Here is a 20,955-nt window from a genome sequence, read left to right as displayed (position 1 = left end):
GATACAGGACGGAATAAATAGTCTTCTTTTGTTTACTTGAGAGATCCTTCTTTTGTAGAGAAATTTGACAAGATGGTTTAAACCTCACAATATGAATTGTTTTCTAAACGACTGTAGTTTAACTATCCGCTAATTAGGGTACTTAATGCGTCACTTAACGCGTCAAGTGTACTGATGGCACATACAGGTCTGTTAATATTAACAGATTTGAACAGTAATGATTAAACCAGACTGCACACAAACAGGAGGCGGTGTTAGAGGTCAACACAGGTTAAATCAATATGTTAGAAAGTCCACATTGCTGCGACATGGGAACGAGGGGCGGAACGTGTACACAGGGAAATATACAAGTTCTCGCTACACATTTCGCTACCATGCACTTCAAACTTGCCTGGTTAGGTGAGACCATACGAAATTCAGCCCAGAATGGCGGCACAACAAAGTTGTAACTGGGGACGTGAGTAATACTTGTATTAATAGATGACGCTGTTAGTTGCAGAAAGTTTTAGATTATTAACAAGTGTTCACGTGCACCTCTACACATAATATCGAAATCTTCAAGTTGAAAAAAATTGCACCGGCACAGGCGACTGATTACGGCAGACTTTGGAACATACCTGTTCTACCAAAGACTAGGCCAAGCGGCAAAGATAATTGAGGTAATTGCAAAGTCTGGATGGTAAATATACTGTGACCTGAAGGGCGGACGAGGGATCTACATAATACTGTTCAAAGGAGACAATATGGGATAGGTTGTACGTCTATACCGGTATCAGTGTTAGGTCGGGCAGCATCTAATCATGAATGAAGACAGTGGAGACATACAGGAGGAGACACCGCGGGAGGAGCTCTTTTCTACACAGCAAAGTGACGAGAATATATCCGAGGAACCACCTGAAGACCCACAACCTGTCAGCCCTCTGTCATTTAAAGACTTCCTACCCAGGCCACTGGAGGAACAGGGGAGCTCTGAATATGAGAGATTCGGGTGAGAATTGTTCTACTCCTCATGATCAATATGACTAATAATAACATACGGCTCGGTGGACCAGTTATCTGTCAGACGACGCCATCAGACCTCTTTTTGCTGTTCGGACATATGCCACCAACTTGTGCCTAACTGTCGTCAATTTTTCATTTCTTAAATTTGTATTAATTTGCTCTAACCATAATTTTCTAGGGATTTTATTCTTTACTTTCTTGGGAGGGGCAGCTTGACATTCTCTCGATCATGTATGTTATTTATATAATAGATACGTTTGATATATGACGTTACATATATTTATGGTGGCGAACTTTGGACGGACTCTGAGGGAAAGTATATTTGGGGACAGGTCACGCCTTTATAGACCAAATAAATTGGGGTGAATTAAAAATAGGAGAAATCAGTTTTGATCTGGGTGCGTTCTGAAGTGAAGGGATAATTTCGTCCATACCCTACAGAACTCTCGTAGACAGAGCAAACTCGTTTCTTGAAGACCACCGTCAGTATGACGTCAGGACGTGTGAGACACTAGAGGTGCAGTACACATGGAACCGACAGGTGGCGTGCACGGACGTGTCACTCGTGAGAGGTAGGAGGAACAAGGACCCTTACATCAGGGGACTCAGGTTAGACGCTGTTCCTGTCTCATTTCTTTGTCTTTTGCTGATCCTTTTTATCTGTTTCGTATACGTAAATACTCTTCAAGCAGAGGTTAGGCTTCGGATGTTTTTAGTCGTTTTAGTCGTCAAAACTTTGACTACAAGATACAATAGAAAGCCCGATAAAAAGGACTAAAAATGTTTTTAAAAAACGGCCGGAGTCTAACTTCTGCTTGGAGAGTAATACACAAGTACCACATTTTATCTGACATGTCTGTGCAGACTATGGCTTGTACCGTCTGAGGCCCAACGACGGACCTCGCGGGCTCCACGGATAGGTAAAGTCGATTTTGCACCAAGGGACCAGTTCGAGCAACTTGGCGAGCTGTTGGGGAGGATGAATGAAACATTCCAGCAGGAACCAATTCCAGGTGTGTTGTGTGTGCTTTATCAGATATATTCTATGTGTTTTTTATGTATTGCATGTGTTTTAACAAACATATTTCTTCCCTAGAAATAGCCCCTTGAAGACTTTGGTAATGTATGAGTAAAGAGACTATTTACACAACCATCAATTCCAGGTGTTTGTTTATGTGTTACATGTGTTTTATCAAACATATCTCTTCCCTAGAAATGGTTGCTTACAGACCTTGATAAAAGAGACTCTTTTAACACAACCGTCTGTCACCTTTCTGAGGACAATACTATTAGTACTCACTGGTTCACATACACTGCAGCTATAGGTGTCGCTGCTTATAGATGCGGTCCCAAACGCTTAATGAATGTTCCTTTAAACTACAATGCACCTTCCACAGGTGAGGTCCTGACAGTGGAGACGTTGGACATGGAGCAGCACACGGACGGGATGGAACTTGACCTTGACTCCTGCAGCTGGCACGAGAACGAGGCTGGGTGCACCTGTTGCAGCTGTCTGCGCAGCCAAACAGCCCACCTGTACGTCATCAGGGTGTTTTACCTGGAGGGACCGCCTGCTGGGGAGGAAATAAGTACGTCTCGATATACATATATTCCTGCATATAGATATGAATGTCGGTTGGTATATGTTTTTGCAGTGGAGGGATCAAAAGTGCGTGATTCTTATTGGAAGAATGGACTTTGATTTTATCTAAGGAATTTCGCATTGTCCGATGCACTCCGAATAGCCAAGGGCAATAATAATGGCCTTGAAAGAGTGATAAGTCAACTGTCCAGAACTTACTCATAACACTTATTAGCGTTCGCCATTAACCAACCAATATGGCGGGCTCTAAATGACGTCACGAATGACAGAATTGTTTTTTCCCGCCAGCTATGGTGGATTTTGTCCCCCGCGTGGTTAACCCTGCCACGTCATTTATCGACGATCCCATCCTGGAGACCTTCCCCAAACTCACGTCCCAGGCACGGGGCTGGGTCAGGCACCACTTGGAGCGGGGTGGCCGGATCACCAACTTACAGACGGTCAGCGTGAGGGCCACCCGGCACGGCATGGCAGGTGGGATAAATATTTTTCCCAAAATAATTTCATCACGTTCGTAGGTCATATGATATTGGAGTTTTCTTTTACGCCACCTGCTAATATTACCTAGCTTGCAGCGGCGAGACTGAGCAAAACTTTAGTTAGAAGCTCTGAGGAAGATGTCCGAAAGGCATCGAAACTTGAGCAGGTCAATATTAAGGTTGTGTACAAGAAAACCCTACTATCCATAGAATATATTGTTTACTTTGATTATCAACAATTCAAAGCAGTCAGAGGTGGCAGACTACACCACATTATCAATATTGCTTTGTTACCTATCATAACCGTTCATACGTCCTGTTACAGATTCCCAAAGGTCGTCTTACATCGAGGGAAGAGGTGGTGTCCTCTTCGTCAAGATTCTCAGACTGGTGTATGTCAAGGGTTCCCCCTCCCGGGACGGAGTAGAAGTGCAGCCTTGCGCGAGAACCTTTGCACCGTTGCAACTCAATGAAGACGGCTACCGAACCAAACCTCAGTTTCAAACGGTCCTGAAAACCATGGAGGAGGCAGTGCAGTGGCTTCGAATAGCAGGTGTCATATTTGATTGAGTATATCAAGTCAATGTACAGGAGAAAGATACATGATGTAACGTTATTTCTCTTCGGCTATAAAGGCTGTTTTTTTCTTCTATGTTGGGGTGTAGATTTTGTACACTTTAATCGCTGGTTTTAAAAAGCAACGCTAGAATCGTTTGAATGACGTGTTGAGATCTCTCCAAATCAAATCTTTATGCCAATGTAGTGTTTGGCATCACTTTGTCCACGGTTTCATTTGAAATACTAGTTTGTGAGTAATGTACTAAATGTAGAGTGATGTTAACGAATATACCTGTTTTGGATGTCTGGTGTTCTCATTATGTCTTGTGGTCCCTTCCTCACATCGTTTATTCCCCCCAGATTGTCGTGTCATCTCAGCGGAAACTCTGACCGTGAAAATCCCGCCTCACATCCCCCGGGGCTGGGCGCACCTGGTGGGAAACGAGTCCCTGTGGTGCCGCAACAAGTCGCCAGGAGCGCTGTACCTCGTCATGCTCAGAATCTACTTTGAAGGGCCGCCCAAGGACGCTCCAAGTGCAAGGCGCCCTGTTCCCCCACAACCAGACACGGGGCACTCAAATTGCATCCTTCTGTGATATTGTTACTATGTAGCATTGTATACTTTTTTGTTGATATGCAGCATTGTATATTGTTTGAATGCAAAAACACCTTTTGTGGCTGTTAACGAGGCTGCCATTTGCAATAGGACGGAAAATGTCACATTTTGTGCATACTAGTCCACTGGCGGTGGGTCAAGATCATCGATTGTGACTCAAAAAGCATTCTGAACACATCCGCGTAAGGCCATGGTATCTCCTTGACAAAGTGCTTTGGGGGGACCTATACCATGTATACTACCATATTATATACAGACCCACCATACTCTAAGAGGAGTGGCTCTCCATCATACCATATATAGGAACTACGATGTCATTGTAAAGTTCTGGAGAAGCAGCAAAATCGATGTAATGGGCCGGCTGGCTTGAGGACATTACATCAGTATTAAGCTTGTGAAAAACATCATCCAAGCACGAATGGACTCTTATCCGATACAGAAGTTGGTTCTCGTGATGCCGAAAGGCCTCTGTAAGAGCTGCTTGTGGCGCCAATTCACGTCCAAATCGATCAGTCTGAACAAAAGAAACATACATGTGACTGGGAATGTTCAATTTGTGGTGGGAAAAAAGTGAAACTGACAGATTATATATCTCACAGGCTTGGGGCAGATCGTCCTTGGTCAGGAATATTTTGTTATCTGTCGGGCAAGTTCAACAAAATATGGCAGTATGATCCTGTGATACTCCGTGAAAATAGTATGAATCTCCCCCTGGACATCTAAATCATATAGTGTTATACATACACGTAATCTAGCCTGGTATCAAACCCTATTATAGCTGCCGTGTCTGACGTCCTCTTCTATTTACGGAGATGACGACAGAGGCCGCAATCACTACTCCCTCCCTCACGCTTCAACCCGTCTTCTGTTTTAGGCACATGATAACCACGGTAGCATCCATTGCATGCGCAAGTGTCAAAATTACATATCATCATTTGAATGTAAAAGGTTGCTTACGTGCCATGAAGCTTTTAGGCAACGTCTGTCTTTCCTTGTGACTGACAATAAAAGTGGCAATAGAAAGACCATGATGGTCCATGATCTAGAACCGATGCCTTTTTATAAACTACCAGAACACGGCCGTGCATACTGTCAGCCTCCTTAGCATTCTCCTACGCAGAGGGGACCAAAGTTAGCCTTGGTACCATCCGATTTCTACTGGGGCTCCATGCACTGGCTTTAGGGCAACGAGTGCAAGGAGCCCACGGTAGCTGAATCGGATGGTACCCAGGCTAGACCAAAGTCGTCCTAAAGAGGAGTTTTGAGACGAATTTAGTCCCCTCTGTCGGCTCTGCATAGGGAAATGCCTCCTTGGTACTAAATAAGTCCTACGACTTTGTTCGGTTCTTCTGATGGCATATCACTTCTCTTCTACTCGATTTCTGTTGCACTCGGATGGTAAAGCCAGACTCACGGAGCCTGCTGGCCTACCGTGCTATCAACCTACTCTCCAAGCATATGATAGACTCTGGCTGTTTTTTTATGTTTCTTTATCGGGCTTGACATCCACCAGCTTTAACCTCTGCTTGGAGAGTACTATCAACCGGTGCACATCTGTAAATCCGCCGCGTGAATTCCAGCAGAAGTTGGCCTGTACTTGTCCTTGGGTATTTATCACACAGGAACCATACTGGCGCTCGTCCAACGTCTTCCGAGTGCGGAGAGTAGGAAGAAGGGATGGGGGAAGTAGATAGAGAAGCGGACCGGCGAGCTATCGGGCACGTACCGGTTAGCGCTAGCGATTACAACTACGTCATAGAAAATGGACGGAGCTGAGCGGTCGTGGAAAATAGCACAGCTCGATAAAGCATCCAGATTAGCTAAATAAGTAGCTATTACCTCAATGAAAATTATAGGTATTGTTTGAGGCTGTGTATGTGCATCTGTGTGTGTGTGTGCCTGTGACCGGACCACAAATTTGTAGTCGACTTTAACTCAAGAATATCTTTATGGATATTGATGATATTAGCCATGTGTTGGGAAGATAAAGATTAGGGTCAATTTTTGGCTTCCTCCGGTGTGTGATCTTGACACTGCAGTAGAACGTCCGGTTTTTGTATCTTTTGGTCTTTGATATTTTAGTTGCACATTCCGTTTAATGTAAGGTTAAGGTGATGTAGGTTTGGGCGCCCTAGAAGCTTGCCTTTACTGCGCAGTGCAAAAAATAAGCCCCTTCCCAACCTCACTCCTAGAGAGTAAACTCTTCTCTGACCCCCAGTTCTTTCTTGTCCGATTTTGCATACATTATAGTGAATCTGTAACCTTGACTGACACGAAAATACTTAATCCATGGGAAAATTTCTGGTCATTCTTAGGTTGCCATGGAGATTAACTGTTACGGCAAATAATCGTATTATCAGGGGATTAAGGCCAGTCGTGCTATTAACAGACAATATGGACGTTTTATGCAAGAATGTAACATGTCGGGAACATAGTTCAACACACACAGAGACGGTTTAGAACCCTAAAAATATTTACGTTTTTACCGCTGAACTTTATGCTTACCCGAAACGTGACGATCGCGCGTTAAAGCTTTATGACGTCAACGACCAACTAAAACAACCTCCAATCAAAGCACTAGGTGGTTGCCATAGAGACACCGCTCTTAAGCAGATTGACGGACGCCCAATGATTAAACAGTCGGATAGACCAAAATATGAGAGGTGGGATTTGACAAAAAGGGCAGTAGAGCTATATGTATACAGTGAAAGCCGAGATATTTTACAACCACAAGTTTGGATTCATAACTTTAAATTGTAAGGAAACAGTACCTTTGACTCGAGTTGAACATTTTGCTGCAGTAGCATATTCTTGACAAAGTCCTCCCCTCCCTCCGTTGTTATTGGTTCCTCCCCTAGCCGAACAGGTGACGTGTGTCTGGCGGTTGAGGAAACGCGCGGTCGAGAGCGACTCGGAGCACATTTCAGGTGTACCGTGGTGAGGTGACAGCGCCGTGCGACACTCACGACTCGAGCCAGATCTCATTCTCACTCACTTCTACACACACGGAACAGGAACACACGCTTCAACATGAAGGTAAGGCTGAGCTGAGATAAATACATTAAGTCTGTCATTCTGAAACGTGCCATGTCTGACTTTCTTCTAGTCAAAATGTACTCGCTTTGACGTCGCGTATTTTATAGTAGCTCTCCTCAATGGAGAAACGGTATCCATACCCTTTACACGCTCTCAAAAATTTGCATTGACTTCTCACCATACAATAGCTAACCCATACCGTTGTATAGCAGACTTGCAGCCTTAAATTTGTGAATGTTCACCAATTTTCTTCCTTGTTTATCCATAAATTAAATCTTTCTACACACATGTATATTTTTGCGGCCGCCATTTCAGACGCTCTGTCTTACATAACAATGGTTCGGATTGCTCATGGCGGGCTTCTGTGTTTTTCTGTGCGGGAGGCGGAAATATACTCTCCAAGCAGAGGTTCGGCCCCGGCTGTTTTTGACGTGTTTTAAGCGTTTTATCGGGCTTTCTATTTTGTCCCGTTTCGTTTGGCCGCGAGACATAAAGAAAATGGTACAAAATAGAAAGCCCGATAAGAGCGCCTTAAAACACGTCAAAAAACAGCCGGAGCCTAACCTCTGCTTGGAGAGTAGCGGAAATACGTCTGGGTGCGGAACTCACATCGTGGAAAACAGCCCCTCCCGAAAACCACTTGTTGATTCAAGTAACATGGGATCTGTAGATCAAGTACGCGCGTTGGTGTGTATCAAACATTCACGGAGATAGAAAAGGTACATATGGAAACCCAACCCTAACAACTCCGATACCGTGAAAACACGATTTAGTTTATTAGATTTCAGGATGGTTTTGCTAATTTCGCATATTTTTCCGTCACCTCCCAATGTCAGACAGGTATCTTCATATCATATTACAGACGGCGTTGTAATTTTCATCTTTAATCTGACGGTGACGTCAGCACCTGACGTATTGCGTTGCGCTGATTCCATATTTCTGATCGGGTATAAGATTACATGTCACGATGAAAAATAACAATGAACAATATATAAAGTAATATGGAGTTACTGCGCTGAAAAATTATTAGAACCACTTGCTAGTTAAGCCCGCGAATAATTTCTGGAGTGCTCACCTCAGGGCGAATATCAATGGAAGTGTTTCAGGCTATCTCTGGAAAGGGTTCAGATTATTTGTTTGTGATATTTCGAAGGAAAATTGTGGTAAACGTGCCGTAGAAGAAAAGAGATTATCCATGCTCAAGGAATGCAATAATAGGCCACCGTATGTTCAGCAGAAGGCGGCGGTGTAGGAGACATTTTGTGAGGGTCAGAGTCTGGACAGTCCTTTGTTAGGACGGTGCTTTGCCACCTTTATAACCTCCTCCTGTGTCCGTACGTGCCAGGCACAATATGTGCACAGTCTGTACAATAAAAACTCAAGTGTCACAGTGGTGGCCGTTGCGCTGTTTAGTGTTTGAATTTCAGTTCCTCTTTTATATATATTTCTGTTAAGTGATAAAACTTGACAAAGCGGTAGTTTACGCAGCAACAATTTTCTAAGCGCCGTTGAGTGACGTCTGCATGGTAGTACGTATGAGACTAGTTAACGCATACCGTCTGTGACGACCTGCTCACATGGTTGTTGTGCGGTCTTATTAGCTAGCCTATTTTTGTCTACCCATCACGAGGTCTACGTGTACACGCAAGCTCGGCCGATCAATATACAAAAGTTAGACCCCAGTGTTATTTTTCGGAGAAACTGCAATAATCTTTGTTCTCCCGCCTTATAATATTTACAGCATACTATAGGCGGCGTCTGGGTCATACTATAAGTCTGGATGTACCCTTCTTAAGATCGCAATTTTGCAGTTTACCAAGGAAGCCAAACAGGAAAAGCCTCTCACTGAGTCCCAGACAAGATTTTTTTTCAACGGGAATTGCCGAGAAGAAAACGCCCAAAGAGAAAGAGTAACGTTACTATCCAAAAGTCATCTAGCTGATAAAGTATCTTTGGCACAAGAACACATCATACGAGTGTTGCTTAGAAACGGAATGGCGAGTGAAATGCATCACACAATACGGGCTGTGATTAGTATGTCGCGTGAGCAGCTTTGTCAACATTAACGGCCTAGTTTGTACTGAAAGCTTCGCTCGGAGAACTGCAATCTTTCACCCATTTATTCTGTATATTGCCCAAGGTAGAGGAGAACAGGTGCCAGTAGTTACACCGGTCTTTGTACAAACCTGTATAGAGAAATGGACATTATTTTGTCTTTTTTAAAGATAAGATAGAAATAAGAAAGGTAGAAAAGATACCGTTCTGTTGTACGGTATGTTAAAGCTTTCTCCAAAACTAGGGACACATTTGATGAGCATATGGCGGCTACGTTTCTAAAAATACATAACCACCATTACATTAACTTCCCCCAACAAGCCATCACTCTGCCATGTCTGTAGGGCGTCGCCAGGGCATCGGAGGTTAATTTTCACCTGTATCGCATGCTAGGCCTATATTGCAAGCCAAAATAGCAGATAATGCTTGGGTATTGTTCAGGTAGATGTTAGGAGTGAATACCTTTCTGGTCAGGGTATTCAGAAAACGTTACAATGTCTCGAAAACGTTCTGCTCGGAAGACCCGTCAGTGTGGTGTGTTGGCAGCTGCGCACTTCTGCCCTCTCCATCCCGGTCCAGCGCACCACGCTCCCCCTCTCAGCCTCTCTATTCGGCCTGAATACGTCGTTCATCAGCTCTATTTGCGTTGTTAGTTACTTAATTGAAAGACTAGAAAACACTCCAACACGGCGCATTGTCTGGCATGATTTCTAATGGGGCTTGTGCAACATTGTTCACCATCTTGTTACAACAACGTGGCCATTCAAACAACAACCGTCAGAGAGCTTGTAACAGCCTAAGTACCGCGGATTGTCCGGGTAACGGAAACACGAAGGACTCCACTGTCCCACTTTAGACATCGAGTTACACTCGTGGTACGTTAAGGAAATGCAAATGGAAAATGTGCATCACAAAGTCAAGTTGAACTCGTAAAGTCAATGGCCCGTTCTGTGATAACGGAAACAATAAAGAGATCAATCAATCAATCAATTCATCAATCTATATATAGAAAGGGGGTGCTTGTTTCATATTTTACTTATGAAGGTTGTTTTTTTTCATTCAGGTTGCTGTTGTGATTTTGGGTCTAGCTGTTGTATTCCTGATGGCCTGGACTGCGCACGCGCAGACAACAGCAAACGCAACCGTCGGTAAGTTAATTTTGCGTACGTAGAGAAACTGCCTCAACCCGAGACACCATTTCCAAACCGTTATCTTGATTCATGCACACATCATTTATAATTGAACCATGAGGTTAACCAAGTAATCTTTGTAGTGAGGTCGTTTGAGAAATTAAACAATTTCCATTGGAGTTTGATGCAGCTATCAGTCGTGATTATCCCACATTCGTTTCTTTAGCTAGCGTACGCTGCGTACCCCGTTCGCTTTGTAAAACAAGACATGCTTTCTACTGTGTGTGTACTATACACATTGAATATGCAAACTATGCAGGGGAAAATGAAAACCGAAATGACGGCGTGTTTTTCCGTGTTTATAGCAACCGCAAGGATATATAAATACATCTTGGGGGTTTAAAGAAACAAGAAACACTTGCTGAAGTGAAGTGCTTGCTCAAGTTTCTGAATGCTGAGAGACCGAATGAGCGACGTGCCTTAAGCTTAATCAAGGTGTAGTAGATTTATATGATTCAAACACAAAGATGGTAAGCAACAAGTATAGCAATTATAGGTCAATTAGGTACGCATGTTTTCCTAACATATATATATTTTTGTTTTAGCGGGAACAACGGCCCAGGCAGCCACCACACCAAGTAAGTCCCGGTTTTATCCTTCTATGTTTAAACGTCTCGGCTGAACTGAACAGAAAAAGGCATGAGCAGTAGTAATAATCTTTGAGACAGCAAACCCGCTGTGCCGGTATAGTTTTGATATTTGCTATGAAGTTAGTTTCTTTAGCTAGCGTTTTAAATGTTAAACTTCAGGAGATATAGTATGAATGAATGAAGGAGAGGGATGGACCAATGACAAGTGTACCCAAAAAGCAGTTACAGTACTCAAGAAACTGGGCATGATTTGGGATATCCAATTGCTTGAGTGACTGTTTTTGGCGTATGTTATAACCTGGATGTCTAACCTTCATCGTGGGAATAAAAAACAGATTTATTACCAAAATATCTGAAACATTTGTGTGGCTCTTCAAAACGTATGAAAACACACACAGTACGCACTAGCGCTTTTCAGACATTTTCATACGGCAGGTTTTTCTGGCAGTGTTTGTAATCCCATCGGTTTGTTATTGGTGACAATAACAACACGCTATCGTCTGACCTATGCATACGGGTTTTGATCTGCCATTTCAGGAGACTCCATTAACCGAGCACTTAACGGGAGTAATGGGTAGCATTATGGCGCTGAAAGTCTCGTAGCTTTGTCATGACGTCAGTCAAAGTCTAGACTGAAGGAGCCTGTTGGACATCGATACTCGCAAAGCTTGGGGACTAGGGCAACTCCGGGTCAACCCAAGAAAACTAGAGCACTGTAACTGTATTTTTTGCGCATTTGCATTGTACAATGGTCAAGACAATTTTTTTAATTTTTCTTTTCAGGTGGCGCAGAGACCGTCTTGGGTGCGACCACTCTGCTGATGGGGGCCCTCCTCATCAACGCCGCTCGTGAGGCCTTCGGCTGGTGAGGTCTGCCAGGACAACGGCGCCGCCTAGCGGGCATATTGTGTAGCTGCAGTCTGACTGCGGTGGAAAGTTGTCCGTTTGGTGCCTTGATGTATCGTACAGCAAGTTTGACATATAACGCCATGTGTGCATGAGAACAGTGTTGACAATCTTCACTACAATCGTTTGTGCTTTACAGAAAATGGGAGCAAATGAAAGCCAGAGGAAAGACTTCTTCTGGCCGGAACAGCTCACCTTTAGCGTTTTTGCTGGTACTTATACTTGTGTAAACATGAAAATATTGTGAAGACAGGAGCTGTTTTCTGTTGTTGACGTGCTTTGTACTAAAATTGTCAGTTGTCTTTAAGACATTTCTAGTACATTTTCATTTACCAAGCATTAAAATATCTCAACAAAATAACTATTGGTTAAGGAAATTCTATGACACATTTCGCCCCCATGCAACTGTGACTTCTTTTTGGTGTCTTGATACTCGATTGAGTCAAAAGTAAAATACATTGTGGAAATGCTACTTAATGTTTCATATTAGCATCCACCAGATTTGTCTAAAATTACACACCATTACAAAAATATACCAATGTAAATGTTAAAATGTTTTAAAGCTTTCTACATGTATGAATAGTTCCACGTGTGCCTGAGAGAAAAGTCTTACAACTTTGAAAAATATCAAGTAAGAAATCTAATGATATTCTGACAGACTTGCATATCATCCAAAAGTTTTGATGTTTAAGTGGCCTTGTCACACTGGGGGACAACACCATGGTGTGATGTGTTTGTGTATCTTTTGCAAATAAAAACTCCTCTTAGGATACACTTAGTGGCTTCTTTGTTTGCACTTGACTTTTGCCTTAGACATAGTTTAAGGACTACATTATCAGAAATAATGACCACGAGAAGACTTGGTTGTAACAAGGTTGATTTGACTTTTTTTCAAGATGCATCATAACACACCCAATTTTATCCTATAGTGAACACAGTTTGTAGTGTAACATCTATTCTGCTGGAAGTACTAACAATATATCCACTAACACAGCTACACAGACACTGTCAACATTTTCTGCAAGTGGTAACCAAGTCACCACTAAAATATGCACTACAGCTAAGATCATTTCTCATGTTGGAAGCGCAGATATATAAGGTTGATCTGGAGTGGGACGCTAGGAACTACAAAGCTAGCTAACACTGTTTACCACTCGCAGAAAACATCTATACAGTCATATAATAATACATGGTGCATATCATTATCAAATGAGCTCAGTTTGATTATAAAGCAAGATGAGAAATAAAGAGCAGAAACAGGATGCGAACTTGATCAAGTACACTTTATACAGCAAGAAATGGTGCAAGCCAGCAAAGTTGACTACAAAAAAGAATCAAACTGATGAAAAAACAACTCTCTGCTGCGATGTTGTATACTTTGTCACTGCCCTCTTCATGCCTCTAATGTCCACAGCAATGTGAATGAGAACTTTTATCTTTTTTGACATTACCAGGCAGAAGGTTGGAGTACCATTTGTTGTATAGTTGCATAGTTGTGTCATGAAAACTCTCTGCTTGCAACCAATCTTCATGTTTGGGAACCATTTTCCTACCAGTGCAACAAAGGAGGCAGCTTGCAAAAAGCATAGGTGAAGAAGTGCAAAAACAAACAAATGTAAAAGTTATCCAACAGAGGGAAGGAAAGAGAAGGTTAAATGAAGACACACTGCGATGTCGCATTATGTACATACGTAGGTCGTAGAAATCGAGCACTTTGTTTACAAGTACAACGGAGAGTTAGTATCAGAGTTGCTGTATAGTTGTTCGTACAGACCAGTTCCTCTGGAGATGGTATCTCACCAGGGTTTTCATACTGGTCTACATCTAACACGGTCTTTACAACAGTCCAACCTTCCCTTCCTGCGGTTCTAGGGCTTTATCATCCCCCTTTCAAAGTGGTAAAGAGTGTGCCAGGCTATTGTAACTGTTTAATCATGCACAGCCACAGCAAGTCTATCTTTTCAATGGCCCAGGTAAGCATCTGTACTATCTGCCTGAGAATTTGTAACATGTGACAGAGAATTCACTGCTTTTTGCTCACTGGAGAGAATTGGACTGCACTCAAATCCAACCCTGTTGTAACAAAGTTACCTGCTTTCTGCAGAAATGTGACAGTTGCAAGAGCACACCATTTACTTTCCTGGATACTGTAACCTTGACAGGGTTCTTAAAAGCAGGGTGCAAACTGCTAACTTGTCTGCAGAGAGCACCAACTAACTGCAGAGCATTGAATTCTGGTTCACAGTGCTACAAATTCTCATCATTGTAAGTATCAGCATAGTTACACGAGCCTGAAAGTGCCAGACCTCAACGAACATCCCCTCTGCATTCCAGGGTGATTCCAGCTAAACTAACATCAGTTGTTTTTTTTATTACTTATTTTTCCAACACTACAAGTAGAAGGTACACCACATACAGACTAGACATCTTCCCCCGAATGCTGAGAGAGATTTCCCTGAGATCAGAAGAAGGAAGGATGCGTCGATGATTTGATTATTATCATTTGATTCACAGACTAAAACATACTCCATACCTAGTGTTGTACTGCCATCCTATGCAGACTTGTATTGTACTCCTGGTGATAATGTCAGAGCTACATTTTTGCTGAAGCTCTGTTTGTAGGTACATATGATGGTGCTATCTGTTGTGCTACATGGGATGGCAGTACAGCTAGATTAGTCCAGACAATATACAGGTACATGTTGGTGTAAGCCGGAAGCCATGCCTTCAGCAGAGCTGCAACAGTCCCTCTGCTTTACCTAACATGGAGAAAGAACAGAGGAACAACATTCATCAGTGGAAAATCACACTGAAACTAGACAACATGCTAACAGTATGTAGTTTCTAACACATCTTATTACCTGAGAAAAATGTACACATTTCATCCTAAACCAGACATCTCTGAAAATGAAGTCCTCTTTTCCTACCATGTATCATCATGCATGTTTTGTTAGCATGCATGTGTTGTACAGAATTCAGGTCTTTTGTTAAAAAAAGGTTGTCTTATTAACGTTATATCATTAAATTCCTTGTCGGCGGTCGTCACAGCCTGTTTAAATCTCCTACTGAATATGACTGCACCACAAGCCAAGAGAAAGTTTTCTTTGTTTTTGTGCCCTCACCTTCACAATGTTAAAAAGATGGAGATTGACCTAGACACTCTCTTGACTTTTCCTCACACAGCGCCTGACCTTCTTCTTAAATTCTCCATTGTAGTCTTCCCGCCAGTCTTTCTGTGGAGGGCAAAAAATCAACATAAACCAGTAAAAAAAATAATAGTCCTAGGTTGAAGTTAATAGTCCTCCATTAAAGTAAGTACATGAATACCCAAAACAAAGACTACTACAACATATAGTTATCTGCATTTGTTCTAAACATACGAGACAATGAAATAAATTGTAGAGTGATCAGTGATGGTAAAGGGAAATATTTCACTAATCTTTTAGTTTTAGATATACAGGTACAGATAAGTGATTAGAGAGAAAGTCTATTTTAGATGGTTCAAACTGAAGAAGGCATCAGAAGGAGGTGGCCAAAAATCCAGCAACTGGGGTTTGCATTCTGGTTGTCTACAGCCTTGCATTTTGTTTTCTTTTTCACTCAATTTTTGGGGAGCCCATGCAGTTATTGTTGTTACATGTGTAAATTCAAACTTACAAAAATTGTATTTTCATCAATTTCATGTCAAAGAAACAAATTCCCATCATGGGATGGAGGAACATGTCCTGGAGACTGCCCTGGTCCCAGTCCTCCATCAGACTGAGTATACTTGAGTTTAGACTTTGTAGTTTTAGTTTTATATCACATCTTTACACAATTTGTACTTAAAATCACTTGGAATTGTATTCCATTCACCATGACCTGTACCTAGCTTGTTACAGAGCATTAACAAACAGTTAAGGTCTTCATTCATAACTAAAGCTAGCAGAGTGACTCACAGCAGCATCAACATTGGCTGGCGACTCGTCGTTGGGATCTGCGAGCATGGAGATGACACTCATGATGATGGACTCTACTGTGTGGATGGGCAGCCACCGCTCGCTGGCGTCCTCGTAACCGTACTTATCCTCCCCAGGCTCGTGCAGGATGGAAATGCACACCTCCCCGTTCTTTTCAACTGGGACAGAGATATGGTAACTTTGATCAGTGTGTATGAAGTAGACCTCTCTTTTCTTTTCAACTGGGACAGAGATATGGTAACTTTGGTTGTAGTGTTTGAAGTAGAATGGCAACATTAGTGTAAAAATACACTGGTATTGAAACACCATGTATTTTCACACCTGAAACACCCTGTACTTTCACACCTGAAAATATAGGGTGTTGAAACACTTATATTGATGTTCTACTTCAAACACAAACACAAACACAGTGAAATTGTCAGCAGACCCATCCCAACAGCACCACCTAGCTTTAGCAGGAAGCACTGCAGTCCAATACATCCAATTGTTTAGGGAGAAAAACATCATAATTCTTCCTTTGTTTTATACCTATAACCTACTAACACATAATGTCATTTAATTGCAAGTGTACCAATTGTGTTTTGAAAAAGAAAACATACATTATACCTCATAATACTCGACCTTGTTCGGGAGAGTACCTTATGCAGTAGTTCCACTGCGTGTCGCTAGGCGGTGCACATATACAAAGAGAAAAACACGCAAAGCACCATGGGACCTTACGTGACGTCACCCCTACATCCTCGCCATTTTTCCTTGTGCGTGTTGCGTCGGCGGGTGCTTTTGTTTCAAGCTCCTAGCTGCGCCGTTTTTTCGCGTTTTTCCGTCTATTTGGCACCTTTTTTCGGTGCTTAACATGCCAGAAGGAGGCAAGAAGAAGGAAAAGAAGAAGCATTTGGCTTCGGACTCCGACAAGGGTGAAAACTCAGGTCGGAAGCGTGGCACGTCACCGGACGAACGCCCGAAAAAATATTTGGCTTTGGCGGCAGAGCTTAGCGCTCGAGGCTTGCCGGCGCAGCATGCACGGGAGAATTTGGCCAAGGAGGGCCGAGAAGGCGATGGGTCTTCGGTGGAAGGGGACGACAGTGCTCGGCGGAGCAAGTCCCCACATGTCCCGCATGGGGAGGGTGAAAAATCCCCTCCCATGCCTGTGTTGGACCCAGAGGCCCGTGACAAGGAGGTCGAGCTCAACGGAACGGAGAGTCCCTTCCCCTTTCCACCTGGCTTTGATGCTGCCGGGTTTTTGCAGTGGCTACGCAAAAATTTGACTACACAGGAGTCCACTCCGAGTGTAGCAGCGTCAACCAGCCGAACCGGCGTGGTTGGTTCCGGGCGAAAGCAGCCGGGAAATTTGGAGGATGGGGAGTGTTCCGAGGAGGCCGACTCCTCCGAGTCTGAAAAAGACGAAGGTATGTCGTTTGAATATGACAATCCTTTTGAGACAGATAAGAGTGAAGTTCCCGAGCATGTTAGAAAGTTTGTGGCTGATGCTTTCACCAATAAGCTGTCATTTAATGATTGTAAGGAGAGGATGGAAGCTCTTCCTACTCCTTCGAATTTAGAGTTTATACTCAAGGTCCCACAGTTGGATAGCATTGTGAATTCTTTGCTTCAGTCGGGGACAGCTAGTAGTGACAAGTCCCTGCGGGATTGTCATGAGAAGTTGCTCTTTGCTGCTCACCCTTTGGTCGAATTGCTGACCTCAGTAAAGGGTTCAGATTTGCCACTTAGTCCGGAGGCAGTTTGTAAGACCATAGAGAATACCTTACTATTTTTAGGCACAGCCTCCTACATGCTAACTCAGACACGTAGGGAGTTCTGTGGTAAAGATATGAAACCTGAGGTGAAGAAGATGATAACCTCAAGTTTACCTACTGGTACCTCTCCGGATTTATTTGGTAATACCTTTGTGGAGAAACTGTCTACCCTTGACCAGGCTAGACGTACCTTGAACAAGGCCTACCCAATGGCTTCTTCTTCTAAGGCTAAGCCTACTTATGGTTTTCGTGGCAATAATCCTCGCTACTCTTGGACCAGTAATACTAATAGCAGGTATTCCTCAGGTAAATTGAATGCATTTCGTTCCGGAGGGAACTATAGGTCGAAGTTTGGGTTTGGACCCGGACCCAGCAAAGGGTCGGGGTTTCACAAGCCAGGGACGAAGTTTCCCAAAAGCCAGTAAACAAAGCTCTAGCTCTCCCTCGTGTGCAAACTTTTCTTTTAAGTTTTTCTCCTCTCCGCCCTGCGGGGAGAACGTCTCTTTTTGTTCGGAATTGGGAGAGGATGACAAGCGACAAGTGGGTCCTACAGACCGTTCGAGGTTATCAGATAGAGTGGGAGTCCACTCCTTTTCAGTTTGTTCAGCCAGTGACTCAAATAAGAAAGGCCGACATGGCCAAACTAGTAGACGAGGAAGTTCAGAGTATGGTAGAGAAAGGAGCAGTGTTACAAGTAGAACCATGTGTAGGCCAATACGTGTCAACTATTTTTCTAGTACCAAAGGCATCAGGAGCAATGCGTCCAGTCATAAACTTGAAATATCTAAACGAACATGTTCAAAAGCATCACTGCAAGTTCGAGAGCCTAAATCTGGTGAAAGAGCTTTGGCAGAAAGGGGATTTCATGGCTACCCTGGATTTGAAAGATGCCTATTTTACAATTCCAATTTGGCACCAAGACCGAAAGTTTCTGAGATTTTCGTGGCGAGGAAGTCTCTGGGAGTTCCAAGTTCTCCCGTTCGGACTCACCTCTTCTCCTCGTGTGTTTACGAAAGTGTTGCGCCCAGTGGTGGCGATATTGAGGAAACAAGGGTTAATCTTGGTGATTTATCTAGACGACATTCTAATTCTGGCAAGGTCAGAGGAGCAGTGTCTAAAAGACATCGCAGTAGCAAGGGAGCTGCTAGAAAGCCTAGGGTTTGTCTTAAACCTAGAAAAGTCTCAACTAGTGCCCTCTCAGGTGGTAACCTTTCTAGGTTTCATATTGGATTCTCGAACTATGACCATTTTCCTACCAGAGAAGAAAGTACTGAAAGTCGAGCAGACTTGTCTGGTTCGTCTTTCTCAACAAACCCTTTCGGCAAGGGATCTAGCCAGTGTCATAGGTCTGCTGGAGTCCACGAGGCACGCGATTTTGCCAGCGCCCCTACACTACAGGGCCTTACAGGCCTTACTAAACGAGACTATGGAAAGGACAGGGTCGTTCGACTCTGTAATAAGACTGACTTTGACAGCGGCATGCGACCTTCAATGATGGGTCACGCATGTGCGAAGGGTAAACGGACGAAGAGTGTTCGTCCCGACAGACATGACTATTTTCTCAGACGCATCCCTACTGGGTTGGGGAGCGTGTTGCGGCGACCAAAAGACAGGGGGTCGGTGGTCTCCCGCGGAAGCGCAGGAGCACATAAATTGGTTAGAACTGAAGGCGGCCTTCCTAGGCCTCAAGTGCTTCGCAACAAAACAAAATCATCATATTCTATTGAAGCTAGACAGCGTTACGGCTGTAGCCTATATAAACTGTCTGGGGGGCACAAAGTCCCCAACACTGGCGGCCCTAGCCCTGGAGATGTGGGACTGGGCGTTACAGAAAGGTGTAGTTCTGTCCGCACGACACCTGCCAGGTCGAACCAACGTTGTAGCAGATTCGTGTTCGCGAATCTTCCAAGACAAAACAGAGTGGCAACTGAACAGGTCAGTGTTTCTGAAGGTAAACGCTCAGACAGGCAACGTACTCTCAGTAGATTTGTTTGCGTCACGCCTGAATGCTCAGCTGCAGAGATATGTGGCGTGGCATCCCGATCCCATGGCATGGGCAGTGAATGCGTTAGACTTGCACTGGGGGCACCTCGGTCTGGCGTATGCCTTTCCCCCGTTCGGTCTACTGTTCAGAGTTCTGAGGAAGATTCAGACAGATCATGCGACGGTGTTACTGGTAGCGCCTCTCTGGAGGTCTCAGGCATGGTTTCCCAAACTCCTGGACATGTTGTTCGACACTCCGACTCTCCTTCCACGGAGTCGGGATCTGCTATGTCTACCACACAACGGAGAACCTCACCCGTTGTTACCAGGTCTAAGACTAGCCGTGTGGCCAATATCAGGCGTCAGTTGGAGGGTCGAGGCCTTTCAAAAGGGGCTTCGGAGCTCATCTTGTCAGCATGGAGAGATAGCACATCTCGCCAGTATCAGTCCGCTTGGGGACAATGGTGTAGCTGGTGTGATCGCAGGGGTCTCGATCCCGTTTCAGGCTCTATAGAGAGTGTTGTTGAGTATTTGGCAGGACTTTTTGACAAAGGTTACGAGTATAGGTCTATTGGCGTGGCTCGTTCTGCCATCTCCTCAGTCCACCTTCCAGTTGACAAGTATAGTGTTGGTAGTCATCCGCTAGTGACTAAGCTGTTGAAGGGTGTGTTTCATCGACGTCCCCCATGTCCTAGATATGTTGAACAATGGGATGTTTCTAGGGTTCTGATGTACTTGATGCACCTTTGTCCAGCTAATAGTCTTAGCTTGAAGCAACTGACCCAAAAGTTGGTGACTCTAGCAGCCTTGGTTTCACCTGACAGAGGTCAGACTTTGGCTTCACTGGACTTGAGATACATGTCCAAGCAGAGGGATGGGGTTTCGTGGAAAGTTCCCACTCTACTTAAGACTTCTAGACAGAAAAGGCCCTTTAAGAAATGTTTTTGGGCAGCCTTTCCGCAGGACAGGAGGTTATGTGTCTTTGTATACCTTAAGGAATATTTGAGGCGTACTTCACCTTTTCGGGTGGAAGGAGAGCAAAGGTTATTCCTCTCATACAAGCGACCTCATAGACCAGTTGCGTCCAATACCATCGCTAGATGGATTAAGTCAGTGTTGGCTTTAGCTGGGATAGATGTCAACACATACTCAGCTCACTCGACAAGAGGGGCGTCCACTTCGGCTGCGTTCACACCCGGGGTGCAGCGTGGCCAGTATCATGAA

At 43.8% G+C, this 20,955-nt stretch overlaps 2 protein-coding genes and 1 long non-coding RNA gene across 3 annotated transcripts in view; 2 read left to right on the top strand and 1 right to left on the bottom strand.

Annotated features, from left to right (window-relative positions):
* Positions 1–286: 286 nt before the first annotated feature.
* LOC118425630 lies at positions 287–5,358 on the top strand. The gene is made up of 7 exons (XM_035834595.1): positions 287–988; positions 1,444–1,611; positions 1,867–2,015; positions 2,400–2,591; positions 2,894–3,079; positions 3,410–3,637; positions 4,003–5,358. Exons 1-7 carry the CDS (start codon positions 801–803, stop codon positions 4,236–4,238), a joined length of 1,347 nt encoding a protein of 448 aa, XP_035690488.1. The 5' UTR covers positions 287–800; the 3' UTR covers positions 4,239–5,358.
* Positions 5,359–6,971: 1,613 nt separating this feature from the next.
* Positions 6,972–12,805, top strand: LOC118425459. The gene is made up of 4 exons (XR_004832296.1): positions 6,972–7,294; positions 10,413–10,497; positions 11,085–11,117; positions 11,913–12,805. It is a non-coding gene; the product is annotated as an uncharacterized LOC118425459 (long non-coding RNA).
* A 90-nt stretch (positions 12,806–12,895) lies between these two features.
* LOC118425458 (ubiquitin-conjugating enzyme E2 G1-like) overlaps positions 12,896–20,955 on the bottom strand; it is a 20,414-nt gene continuing 12,354 nt past the window's right edge. The window contains exons 4-6 of the mRNA XM_035834278.1: positions 15,974–16,152; positions 15,158–15,268; positions 12,896–14,794 (exon numbers count right to left, since the gene is read on the bottom strand). Coding sequence (XP_035690171.1) covers positions 15,188–15,268; positions 15,974–16,152 — 260 coding nt within the window. The 3' untranslated portion in view covers positions 12,896–14,794; positions 15,158–15,187. The remainder of the gene's footprint in view (positions 14,795–15,157; positions 15,269–15,973; positions 16,153–20,955) is intronic.

Source organism: Branchiostoma floridae, chromosome 11 (genome assembly GCF_000003815.2).
Source record: "Branchiostoma floridae strain S238N-H82 chromosome 11, Bfl_VNyyK, whole genome shotgun sequence".
In the NCBI taxonomy this organism is placed as follows: domain Eukaryota; kingdom Metazoa; phylum Chordata; class Leptocardii; order Amphioxiformes; family Branchiostomatidae; genus Branchiostoma; species Branchiostoma floridae.
Note: the sequence above shows the minus strand (reverse complement) of the source record. Positions and strands in the feature narration are given on the sequence as shown.

Bases quoted from the DNA above. Each gene is read 5' to 3' on its own strand.
- LOC118425630 (XM_035834595.1), top strand. From the start codon at position 801: ATGAATGAAGACAGTGGAGACATACAGGAGGAGACACCGCGGGAGGAG. The intron at 2,016-2,399 runs GTGTGTTGTGTG...CACCTTCCACAG, and splicing joins CCAGCAGGAACCAATTCCAG to GTGAGGTCCTGACAGTGGAG. The intron at 3,638-4,002 runs GTGTCATATTTG...TATTCCCCCCAG, and splicing joins GCAGTGGCTTCGAATAGCAG to ATTGTCGTGTCATCTCAGCG.